The sequence below is a fragment of the Parasteatoda tepidariorum genome, chromosome 1 (assembly GCF_043381705.1).
Source record: "Parasteatoda tepidariorum isolate YZ-2023 chromosome 1, CAS_Ptep_4.0, whole genome shotgun sequence".
Lineage (NCBI taxonomy): Eukaryota > Metazoa > Arthropoda > Arachnida > Araneae > Theridiidae > Parasteatoda > Parasteatoda tepidariorum.
This window is the reverse complement of record NC_092204.1, coordinates 33539630-33552910: the sequence shown is the minus strand read 5'-3', so window position 1 is coordinate 33552910 and position 13281 is coordinate 33539630. Positions and strand designations below refer to the sequence as shown.

Genomic DNA, 13281 nt, shown 5'->3' with positions numbered 1-13281 from the left:
CGACGGATAAAAAATACGGAAAATCTTATTTTCTGTGCGTGAAATCGGAGAAAATAGCTAAAATAAGTAAAAATGCGGAAGGGTTAGCAGCTAGGGCGTAGATTGAATTTTCTGTTTATCTTTGAAAATCGTAAATAAATATAATTATTTTACTTCAATGACTGAATTTAAAAAAAACGGGATATTTATTTAAAAAAACGAAACTTTTAGAGAATCGGAGTTTTTGATAAAAAGGCTGAAATTCGAGAGACAAAAAAAATCTCATCCCTGTATAAAAGTCAACCAGTTTTATCCCAAGGAAATGATTTTTAGAGAAACTTCAGAGGGAGAAAAAGGGACTTCAATATCCCTCCGAGGAAAATTAAATTCCTCATAAAACATTTTAACTTGGACAAAAAAAAAATTTCAGCGAAAATCCGCGGGAAAAATCTGGAAAAAAAAGCGGAAATCCGCGAAAGAATCTCATCCCTGGCACATAGACATTAAAACCTCAACTGTAACTTAATTTTTATAAGTTATGCCAAATTAATCACTCACCAAATTCCATTGAGAATTTTTATTACCTTAAATGTAACATAAATAAAAATTATCACTTGTAAACTATATCTTTATCTAAAGGGAAAAAAATTCAATTTTCAACAGCCAGTTTATTTCAGGCCATTTTAGAATTGGTTTCATTATCAGATTATTCTCAAATTAAATTGGGAACTCTCTCTTTTTCGGTCTTGCATTTCAAATAGTTCTTGTGCCTATATGGCCGACGTCAAATGCCATTCAACAAGAGAAAAATAGCTTCATTGAAATTGAATTTGTAGCTACTTAAAATCCCACCATTATTTTTGTATTTCTGAATATTGCTAAGATATGGATCAACTATTCCCTCTCTTTCACAATTTTTGCAATGAGAATTCCACTCCTTAAATTGAAATCAAAATCATTGTATTCTCTGTAACTTTTAAAATATATTTTGTTAGCAGATTATCTGTTTTCCTCATTTACTTATTTGGTCTCAGAACTTTAATAAGTATGTTCTATTTAGTATTATTTTAGCTTTTTTACACTTAATTTTAATTAATACTAATCTTCAAACATTATGGACTAATGAACCTAATTAGTTAGGGAATGCTATGGATGCAATTAATAACTTTTGATGAGTACCATCATATGAATTATGTAATTGTTAAGTTACATTTATTTTCCTTAGTCTGCCAACCACATTAAGTTATGGGAAGGTACATAATGGCATTCCTAAAAGCAATAAAAATACCAATAACATAGTATAAATAAAAAGTTCTAAATATACCTTTGCACTTGTAATCTTTCCATACTTTTCAAACATTTCACGAAGCTTCTCATCATCAAGATCATCAGCGAAATTTTTGATGTACACATTCATGAATCGTCTAGCTTTTTGTCCCAACTGCTTTTCTCGTTCACTACGGGGTATAAACCTCCCGACAAATCTGAAAATGAAATCACATTCCTTCATAAGTCAGTGCAAGAATACAATTAAAAAACAGGATTACTTATACAATGGCTTTATGTTTCAACGTAAACTAAGTCTTATTTGTATAGTTTTTCTCTTATGCTTTCAAAATTAGTTTTAAACTTTAATTCCTTTAACATTTTTAATCTGACATGGCCTGAAGAAGAAAAAAAATTTGAAAAAGAATTAAGAACATTACTTTGCATACAACAAAATTCATTTAAATGCTGCTCTATATCAAATTCAATAACTAATGATTAAAAATCTGAAAATCAAATTCAAGGAAGAATCATTGTAACAGTAAAACAGATAACACTTAATCTTACTTTCAGCAGTCTTTGCTAAACACTAAATTAATCACACCTAAGCTGTTAAATATAAAATCTTAAAAAATAAAATCTTTTAAAACTCAACAACTTATTCATCACTCAAACTCAACATTTAGAACCATTTTTGAATAGCTGCTAGATTTATAAAATATAAATTCACTCTAATTAAATGCGTTAACACTACTTTACACTAACATATACATAGATATACTTACACTTTTCTTCCATTAAGAAGCATACCATTTACTTTAACAATGGCATTATTAGCTGCTTCTTCGGTTTCAAAGTGGACGAAACCGTACCCTTTAGAATTACTATCTTCATCTGTAGCAACCTATACATAAATCAAGAGAAAGTTCTATTAATGCGCCATAAGATCTATTTACAAATAAATAACTAATCACAAGGCTCAATAAAAGAAAAAGGAATTTTTAGACGGGCTTTGAAGAATATCAATGTTCATTTAGAATATCAACGTCTATTTTAATTTAGCTAAATAAAAAATTGGCAACTACCATACCATTTGATATATTTTGTTAAAGATTGGAATTGACCGATTCAGCATATCTATCACCATAGCGTCTTACGCAAATAAAAAATTAGCCTATCAAAGCAGTTTTTCTTTCTTTAAAGAAAGATATCCATTTTAAGCCTGGAATTATGGGTTACACTCAGAATACAATCCCTTTTAATTAGTTTTCCTTCACTCATTGGGTTTTTCATGTCAATTTCAGATCGATAAATTTCTAAATAGCCACTCTATTCACATCCTTCCCAGTGAATTGGTTCAATTAAAAAACATAATACAAGCTCCTCAGTTTTAAGGCAAGCGCTCCAAATATTTTATGGCTAACTATCATTGTGTTTGCAAAATTCTAGAGATTTTTATTACAGCAATTAACTTCTTTAAATGTACAGGCACAGCTAGCTACAAAGTTATGGAGAAACATTTTTAAACATTAATATGTGAAATAACCATATTATGAAAAATACATAAACAAACATTTTTTTAAAATTTACAATGAATTCTTACATCAATAAAGAGATTTATATGTATCATGATATGCTACGCCAGCACAAGTCCAAAGACGTCAAGTGAATTTATAATTTGCAAATATTAAAAATAAATTTAAAAAACATGTAGAGGTTTGCCAGAAATGGCTACAAGTTTTACCCTTAGAGTTGGTTCCCTTCTATGCTTTTTTATTTACTCATTTCTTACAGGCAAATGCCTGGCTATTTCACCATAAATCACAGTACTAAAATCTATCTATAAACAGAACATAACAGTGGAATAGGGATTACTTACCTTGCATGACAAAATATTTCCAAAGGCAGAAAATGTATCATACATGGCCTTATTGTCAATACTCTTATCTAGATTTTTAATGAAGACATTGCCCACTCCAGATTTCCTTAAGGAGGGATCTCTTTGGGACCACATAATACGAATGGGTCTACCCTTGATCATATCAAAATTCATTGTGTCTAAGGCTCTCTCCGCTGCAAAGAAAACAAAATCTATTAATTTCAGTTTTTATACAAGTCCGCATAGAAATATAATCAAGATACCTGATAAAAATAGTATTATCTACCCTAAACAAATAGAAAGTGGTCACAATTCTGTGCTTATTATGTAATTATGTGCTACATTTTTAATTTTGCTTTCCAAGAAAATTTTGAAAATACTGGGATTGAGATTTTAATTTTTTATTTATACATTGCTTAACCACTTCCTCCCTCATAGGGGCTTACATAATTCTTGAACAACTCCCACACCAGAAATCCTATTTATTAATAAGTAACATAGCTAAGTCAAATGAATAGCAATAAAGATTAAAGTCACACACAAAATCTGTTGAATTCAAATTGCATCTACAATCGTTTAAATACATAATGAATTTTGCGCCAGTCCTTCATTGACAGAGAAATTCACTGATATGTTGCAAGGTTTAACAAAAACAATGGTAAACTAAATTGGTAAAAATAGATTATAATCCATATCAAAATCAGAATGACAATCAAAATATATACATACAAAACACTTAACAATTGTGTTACCATTAATTATGATAAAGTTAATATATGTTACACCTTAATATAAGGTTTAAATTAATAGCTAAATTGTGTTATAAACCCAGATATTATCCAATCAGAAATAAGATACTTGATAATGATTGACAGTTTTTTCTTAATTAGCTAAAGAAATTCTTAAAAAATTTCATTTAAAGATATTTTTTAAATTATCAATTTGATTCCTAATTAGGATCATTTATCTATTTTACCCCCTGGTTTAATTTGCTGTTTTTAAAGCCAAAACTAGTAATAGAATTATCTATCCACATTATGGCTTTTGTCATTTGTGTTACACATAGGTGTAAAACCCTGAGGGCAATTCAGTTCATGCTTGCACCCATTACAATTGCAAAGACTTCGAAGGGTTCTTCTACTTAAGAAAAGAAGGAAATATTCAACATTGGCATTTGTTTACACAAAGCAGGGCAGATACAGATAAACGATTCGAAAATTATTTTCACGGTTCGTGAAATTTGTGACTTGTACTACATTCTTGTAAGACTCAATGAAGCAGAAAACAATAAATTTATACTACTTTCGTTTAACATAATGGTAATACTTATACTACATGATATTGAGCTAAATCTACTTCCATTAAATTTCTGAAAACTATTTAACTTACAACCATTTTCGTATGAAGATTGCACAGTTTTAGACTAGAACATTTCTGCATTGTGATCCGTACAGGGAGATTTTCTTATCCTGATGCGTGGCAGAATAATCACTGTATAACTTGCAGCCACACACGGGCAAACACCTACATGTTTTCTTTAAAAAAAAATTTGCAAGTAGACCTAATTGACACTTCAGCGCTTGTAGTTGGCTCAAAGACCAGGATTAGGAAATATCCCCATCCTTTTTAGCATGCAATTTAAAAAAACATGTAAATGATTGCTCAGAGGTGGCTACGAGCTATACCCTACGAGTTGGTCCCTTTCTGTGATGATCCACTTGGATTTACTGCAAAAGGGGCTTTAGTTAGCAGGTAACCTGCACACATTATAGTAAAAGTTTTGAGAACGAGCGCCACACAGTATTTGTTTCTTTGAAGGTTGAGCAAAACAGTCACCCACCCCTCTTACTAACCACTGACAGTGATGCTCGAGTATGGCATTCAGCTGGGATGTGTGTCCTCACAATAAGTCATCCACTGTGGACTGGTGTCATAGCTCCACAAATAGTTTTAAAATGCAATTCAATTTGAAAAGGATATCAGGCACACATTTAATTTACATAACTAATATAAGCAATCAGTCATAAAACATTTCCATTCAATGGCATGCACTTAGCCAGGTGCCCCACCTATTGGATCGATTTTTTTTTTAATTTTTAGCCTTTGAAGAAAACGGGGGAAATAACTTAGCAGCGAGGTTCGTTAAATTGATAAGAAATCGAGATAGAAATAATAGGTTAAATTGACAGTAAAAGCTTTCAGGTACAGTACACAATCCATTACAGTGCCTGCAATTCCACTCTGAATCAATAAATTACTAGTACTATTCTTTAAGATTATTTCCTAAACAATAATACATTTTTACTTATGTTAATTGTTTGAGCAACGTTATAAATACTTTACTTACCATCAACAGGCTGTTGGAAATTCACATACGCATAACCAAGAGATCTACGTGCAATAAGATCACGACAGACTCTTATAGATAAAACGGGACCAGCAGTTGAGAATTTTTCAAAAAGCATGGCTTCAGTAACATCATTATGAAGATCTCCAACGTACAATGAAGCAATGGGATAATTTGGACCATTTGGATTCATCGACATTTTCAAGCTGGCAAAATAGGCTTACAACACTTACAAGGATAATTCAGAGAATTTGGCTGAGGGCTTCAAAAAAGCAAATATTTTTCAGATTATTTATAAGTTTTTCAATTTTTTTTGTCTTTTATATTTTAATTTTTTTTTTTTAAGCTCAAAGAGCGTACATTTATTTTATTAGTCTAAAAATATTACCCCCACGCGAACAACGTAACGACCTAATGGTTTAAACTAAATGAGGTCAGAATTCCGTTAAATTTCAAATATATATATATTAGATTAGTCCGCGATAAAAAATAGTTCTAAAATAAACTATATGAAAAACATTACATAAAGGCTCCAATTAAATAATAATATTAAAGTATCAAATAATTGTTATTTTTCTGTAAATAAATTTTATTAAAAAAAATATTTAACTTAAATTTAAGAAAAAAATAAGTACACGCGATGAGCAAACACGTGTTTCATAAAAACTGCGTATACGTCCGCGAAAAGATTATACTGTTGCCATTAAATTTGTCAATTAGTATGAAAAAAAGGCTGAGTCTAGAGCAGCCGAGTTATAAGGATCATTACACTTGCAATGGAAAATAATAAATAAAGGTTTCAAGAGAAGGTATTCAGAGAAGTGAGATTCAGAACTGAAATTTTACAGGTTTCAAAATCAAAACTCTAGATTCTGGGAACTTTCCCTTTAGTAGATTAAGTATGACATATGATCAAAAAATATAAAATTTATTTTTTGAAATGATTTTTATCTTATCAAATTATTCATAAACTATTGTTTTTGATTTGGAAAGCCTTCCTTGCTAAATTTTCATAGCTTTTATGCGTTATAAAAAATATTATTCTCTGACAAGTAGAGGAATCATCCAATCCACTTTGCTTGTATTAAAATTTTTTATAAAATTCATTATGCACCCACATATGTGACTATACAGCTTCACGGTAAAGTAAAACATTTGAAATCCTTCTTTTATAGAAATCATCCCCTTTATTAAAGAAAACAATTTATTTAAAAAAATTTTCTTAATTCATTAAGTCGTTAATATTTTTATATCTCGTGAGCATAAATTATTATTTTTCCAAATAAATTAATAAAATTATAAACTAAAAGTGTTTGAGAGTAGCATTAAACTGTTTAATTTCTTTCAGATATTCTAATTTGCTTTTCATTAGATATCAGAATAATTGTGCCCTAGACCTGAAAATATAAGTTTTCAATTAATAGTTAGTGATGTTTGGTAGATTCTTTTAACTTAAGGCCACATTTTCCTTAAACCTAATGAGTCTGTGTCCCATATTGATTGGTCCTTAATGGATTGATTGGTCCTTTTCATTCAATGGATCTTCCGTTCATCAATCTTTCAGTTACAAATTGATAAAACAATATTTTCAAATATATATGTGCCCCATGACAGAATCGCTGTGACATTGTTGCCGAGTTCTTTCAGAAAGAATTTTCCTTTAGGAAATAAAAATTTTGGTTTTCTTTTCTTTAGCTCTTTCTTTTAGCATTTTCTTAAATTCAAAAAAAGCCTTTGTTGCATGTCAGATGGAAATAGAAATGTTCATGATTTTTCTAAAATGTTCATGATTTTTCTATTATTATTGAATAATGAAGGAAAAAATTTCTTTTCTGCAGAAATGTGCGAAAGATTTTTTTTCTCTCCATAATTATATTAAAAGACCTTTTCACGAATCAGAAGGGAAAGAAATGAACCTGATTTTTCTATTCTTATTTAGGATAATGAAAAAAAAGAGGAGATTTCCATATTGTGATCTGGGGCAGAATAATTGCCAAATCTTGGAAACTTCCGGGCAGTGGCCCGCGCGAAGCTAAATAAAAAACATCACAGAAAGAGACCAACTCCAAAGGTATAACTTGTAGCCACCCCCGGGCGAACATTCACATGTTTTTTTTCTTTCTTAAATTTAAAAGTTTAAAATCTACTTGGCACCTTGGCGATTGTATTTGGAGTGACAGATCAGGATACGGAAATATCCCCCCCTCCCCCCCCAAAAAAAAATTTTTTTGTTTTCTTTTCTGCAAAGATTTTCAAAAGACTTTTTTTTCTCTTCTCCAAGATATAGTAATGTATATAAAATAACAAAACTTTCATTTCATTTTTAAAGATTCTTTTCATGCACATCGGAGTGAAAAGAAATGTTCATGATTTATCCATTCTTATTTAAGAATAAAAAAAGTTTGATAATGATTATTTTTCAGCCAAAATTTAAATTAGAAAATTTAAGGGGGATGAAACCAAAATTGGCAAAGTTGAAAAATTGTGATATTTTCATTAATATTTTTTTCTATTACACCATATTTTACATGTAAATGAAATTTTACCTGTGAATGGAGATTTTTTTACAAATTTAGATTTGTAACAAAATAATGTCCTAGTCTTTTTCTTATTTTTAAAAAAATTTGGTTGGAATAAACTCTTTTCAATATTTTTTTTTAAAAAAATTATGCAGCACATGAAAATTTTAAATCATGCATTTGAGTTTTCACTTTTACGCTCACAACTCGTGACTATTTCGTTGTAAATATATCCAGTGTTTTGATACATTTTTTTCTAAATTATTACTATGAAATTATGCTTTGTTTTTTTTTAAAATCTCGATGTCTTTGATTGCTCAGTTATTATTTATATTCTCGTGAATTTTTTTAAATATGCCAATATTCTCATTAATCCATACAGTATTTCAATCGTTCAATATTTGCAATATATAAAAATCAATTATTTGCTTTTTGATGTGAGGAGTTAATCGTTTTTTGACTTTTTATTGCTAGTGCTACTAAATTCTACAGGGTTTTAAAAATTCCGGTTATTTCTCTGATAATATTTCTATGCTTAAAAGTGAAATTGCGCATTTAAATAATCATTTTATGGCGTGTTCTTTATGCGGATACTATTGCAAATCCACGTTGTGTTTCAATTGTATTTCGGGTAATTGCTATTGGTTTTCAGGTAGCTTTTAAATATCCCGATATATTTCTGATAAATGGAAAATTCGTATCGCACTAATGAATATTTAATTTTTGAAACAATGATTCTATCCCTTTTTCTAGAGAGGGCATTTATTTCCACACAGTTTTTAAAATTCCATATTTTTTTAATACGATATTTATTACCACGTACGGATCTCAAAACAGAGCACACATTTAGTACCCCATTTTTAAAGAGTCTGTTTCACATAATAAAATATTCCATATTCATTTTAAAAGAATTGAAATACAATTTTATTTCATCTAAATAAGATTTTTTTTTTGTAAACAACGTTTTTGTTACTTCAAAATTAATTAGTAACATGCATATTCGTTATTATTAAAAGTATCTTGCAGAAAGATATTAGTAAAAAAGAGGTTTGGCGCAGAACGCCCCAAAAATTTTGTATCATGTGAGCAGCTTAAATGATTATCCGCCTGTTACATACAACTGGTGGCTCCACTGTTTGAAGTGAAAGAAGCCTGCCCACAAGCTGCCTAGGGTCTACAAAAAAAAAAACCTTTGTAAAACTCTTCCTTATTTATTCAGTTTGTATTTAATTAAATAGATATTTTTGAAACATTTCAGTTAATTATAAACTATATTATTATTTTTAAATAATGTTAAGTAATTTTAATATTTTTTCAGAGAAAATTCAATTTAAATCAAAAAATTCTAATTTCTTTTGATTTTTATTTTTAAAAAATCATGAATTTTGCTAACCTTGTTGCCATTATGTTATGGTAGGGGGGGCAGAGAATCTCGTGTTTTCATTTTTAAGATATTTTTAAAGCTGATTCGATTAAGTGAATTTAATGTAGTGATTAAATATGTGAAGCAAAATGCTCTGAGACTTTTCAAATAACATTATTATTATACCTTTTTTACTTATTTTAAAAATCTATATTTTTCATATATTAAGAAACTTTTATGAAAATTATTTTGTTATCAATATAAAGTGTAGCATTTTGGTGTGTTATTGATAATCTTTTATTTTATCTATTTTAAGTGAAAGGTGCAGCTGTAAAGTTTTCCGCAACAGGTATTTATTTTTCAACACTCTTTTTCTTTTTAAGAGATAACCTATCAAAATAATCAATATTTTTTCAATTTTTTGCATTATATACTCAATATATAGTTTTATATATTTTTTTTTTTACTTCATTTGTGCTTTTACTCCCTTTTAATTCTTTTTAATAATGTATTTTCTCTGGTAACATTACCAAAAAGAAATAGGGATTAAAGAAAATGAAAAATCAATGTTACAGCAAATTATTATTATTTTTAAAAAAATTTATTAAAATTTTTAAAGCATACTGCCAATTAATTTTTAAGATAAAAAAAAAACTTACATATAGCAACTTGAAATAATTACTTTGAATTTAAAAATTGTTTGCAAAATTAATGCAGAAAACAGACTAGACTTAATGCGCTGTTTAATTTTTAATATCTTGCTTACAGAAATTAATAACTTTGAAATCAATATTATAAGTTAAATTAGATAAAGATTGCAGTAATCTATGTTTGAAATGAGTGTTTTAATTTAATACTTTAAATTTATATTTTTATACCCGGGGAAAAAAGTGACAATTAAAAATAAAGTTTATTGGAAACACCCCATTATAATGCTGTGCTATTAGAACAGCAAAAACAAACTGAAAAAAAGTTCTCAATTCTTGGGGGAAAAAAAGAGTTGAAAAAAAATGTAAAAGGCCGTATATATATCTGATAATTTATATCCTGAGTTAACCTCATTTAAATATTTATCACCCTTTTTAAATATTTCTTCATTGTCTCCAAGTTATTTTTTTTTTTTGTAAAATAATTCATTTTAATTTTTCTCAGCTCCTACTATCTAAAAACCGTGTAAACTTTAGATTTTCACTAGAAAAATATGTAGATTAATATGGAATAAAAAAAATCATACCTCATAATTCAAAATTTTTTCATCCTCAATTAAATTAATAATGAATAATTAAAAGTATTATATTTTGCATAAAATTATCTTTGAGCAGAATGAGTTTTTTAAGTGGGTGAATTATTATTATTATTATTTTTTTTTTGTTGAATTTCTTAATTAAAAATATGACTGAAAACACGAAAAGTGAAATTAACAATAAGGGTCCATGACCAAATTATGAGGACCATATTTCTTAGATTGTGGCTAGATATTTTGAAGGTTAAGAATCTAAATATTTTTTTAAAAAAATATATGTTTATTCAGAGAAAATATGTTCTTTTGTCTGATTTTGTAACTTAATATTTAGCACTGAATAATTGATGTCACCCCCAGGAATTATTAAGATTGTCACTTAGTATGTGAAAATCTGATCATTAGAACAAAAGTTAGTCAGAGTGATTTCTTTTTTCCCACTGTACAAGGTTAAATGTTATATTTATCTTGTTTGCTGTAAAAAATATATTAATAAAATATAAAAATAAGACTATTAATTGATTTAATATGTAAGTGAGTTATAAATTTCTGAAAATTCTAGTTAACAACTCTTGATTGTGTTAATTGATCAAAAAATTAATTAAGTCTTGAAGTATTTTTAGAGTGGCAATTTAGTTTTACTCAATCTCAGAAATCTGCCTAAATTGTGGCATAAAAAGAATTAATATCTATATTTAGATTGATACTAATTGATAACTTATAGTTATTACCTATGCTATAAACTGAATAGTTATAATATTAATTAAGTATTAAAACTACCATATTTTTAGAAAAACTAATTTATAGTTTCAATAATTAGGGCTATATTTTTATACATGACATATAATATAGTTTGTATGACATATAATATATACATATAATATAGTGAAGTATAATGTAAGCAGGGTTGCTACAGGCGACTAAAATGCAACTATATTTGGCATGAGATGACTATGGCAACTCTTTTTGCCTGAAAAGGCTAAAAAAGCAACTATTTTCAGGAAAAGGAGACTATTGGGAGACTTTTCTGTACTCCTAGCAATATTTTTTTTTATTTTTTTTTAAAAATTTAATTATTTTTTTAAAGCATAAATTGGATGGAAAATCTGCACCCTGCAAGATAGTTTTTGAACACACTTAACTTTTTTTTTCTTAAAAAATAAAAAACGTTGAAAATTTTCAATTTCAAATGTGAGTCTTCACTTTTCATATATATAATATATACATATATATTTACGTTTATTGCCACCAACTTGACTGAAAATTAAGTCATTAACAAAATTTTAGTCATATTCTTGATAAATTTTTGATCTTATTTAGGCAACTATTTTCCTAGTTTTTGACTACTATTTTCAAGCTTTAGACTACTAAAAGCAACTATTTTGTTCATTTTTTTCTGTGGCAACCATGTGTAAGTATTAAGCGTAATTTAATATCCAACTGAATGTCCCCAATGACAAAAAAGATGTTTGGTCCAGGTTTTGACAATTTCTGTCAGTTTTTGACACTTTTTGAAGGACTTTTGGTGTGTCATGTCAAAAACCCAACCCTGATTTAACCCTATAAATTTTATTTTATTGAAAGATTTAATTTGAATTTATATTACTCATTGAAATTTTTTTTTTTTATTCTTTCATTCTGAAAGCATTTTTTTTAATATATTTGAAAATAAACTTTTTTTGTCACATAATTAAAAAGACAATTTTTCCTCAATATTTATATATAGGTATATATATTATTTGACAAGTAGAAAAAATCAACGTATTGTTACGAATCGCTCGTATCAAATTGCTAATTTGAAGAGCCACTTTTTGACGCGGTCTATTCGTGCTGATTTTATCGCAAATCCAAATTATTTTGACAATTATTACTAACCATTTCTACAAGGGTTAGAAAGTCCCAATATTTTTAATACGCTATTATGACTCTTAATTTTGAATTTAAATACATCTCTTTTTGTCGCACTTTACTTGTGCTGGTTTCATCGTATATGCAAAATGATTTTAGTTCGCTTTTTGGCTGTTAATACTCTGCTTTTCCACATGATTTAAAGAATCCTGGTTATTTTTAATATGCTATTACAATTTCCAGAAAATAAATGTGTAAGCATGTGAATTTTAGAACTTAAAAAGTATGCATAAAAGCTATTTCTATTTAATGTTTAGTTAAAAAAAAATATTTAGATTATTTTTATAATCTATTCAATTAAATCTTATTCATATTCCAAAATATGCTTAGCTAAATATTCGGCAAAACTGCTGATTACGCCAATTACCAAATATTGACCGATTATTAAGTTACATCCCTAATATTATTAAGATGTGGGTAATTTTCTGCAAAAAGGCTAAAATGAGATTAATGAATAGGAATGTTTCTATTTTTCTATACAAAAGTAAATAAGTTATATGTCCTTATTGTATGAAGATGTCTTATTACATTATGTACTATATCATCAGTTTGAAGAAAAAAAAATTTCTTTAATTGTTAAACCTGTGAAACCTCATTCTCGTACTCTTATGAAAGCACAACCCTGAAAAGCAAAATATATATATATTTTTTTAATAAAGATAGGTACTTGAACTCTCATTCTTCACCTCGGAAGATGCTGGATGTGTTGCTCATTTGACGTTACCCAGTGGGCACCTGTGAGCCAAAGTCACGGAGACATGTAACATTGCCCACGTCCTT

The 13281-nt window shown here is 28.1% G+C and overlaps 2 protein-coding genes across 6 annotated transcripts in view; one reads left to right on the top strand and one right to left on the bottom strand.

Annotated features, from left to right (window-relative positions):
• LOC107442666 (polyadenylate-binding protein 1) overlaps positions 1-6168 on the bottom strand; it is a 13606-nt gene extending 7438 nt beyond the window's left edge. Inside the window, exons 1-4 of the mRNA XM_043057746.2 lie at positions 5472-6168; positions 3125-3318; positions 2031-2149; positions 1304-1463 (exon numbers count right to left, since the gene is read on the bottom strand). Of these exons, the coding sequence (XP_042913680.1) occupies positions 1304-1463; positions 2031-2149; positions 3125-3318; positions 5472-5670 (672 nt within the window). The 5' untranslated portion in view covers positions 5671-6168. The remainder of the gene's footprint in view (positions 1-1303; positions 1464-2030; positions 2150-3124; positions 3319-5471) is intronic.
• Positions 6169-6289: 121 nt separating this feature from the next.
• The window catches only part of LOC107442665 (uncharacterized), a 40820-nt gene continuing 33828 nt past the window's right edge, over positions 6290-13281 (top strand). Inside the window, exons 1-3 of one of the 5 annotated variants that reach the window (XM_071178527.1) lie at positions 6307-6612; positions 7411-7542; positions 9670-9702. The gene's annotated coding sequence lies outside the window, so the exon portion shown is untranslated. Of the gene's footprint in view, positions 6613-7410; positions 7543-9669; positions 9703-13281 lie in introns of all 5 variants that reach the window. The other 4 variants (XM_016056289.3, XM_016056288.4, XM_071178529.1 and 1 more) reach the window with 4 other exon arrangements.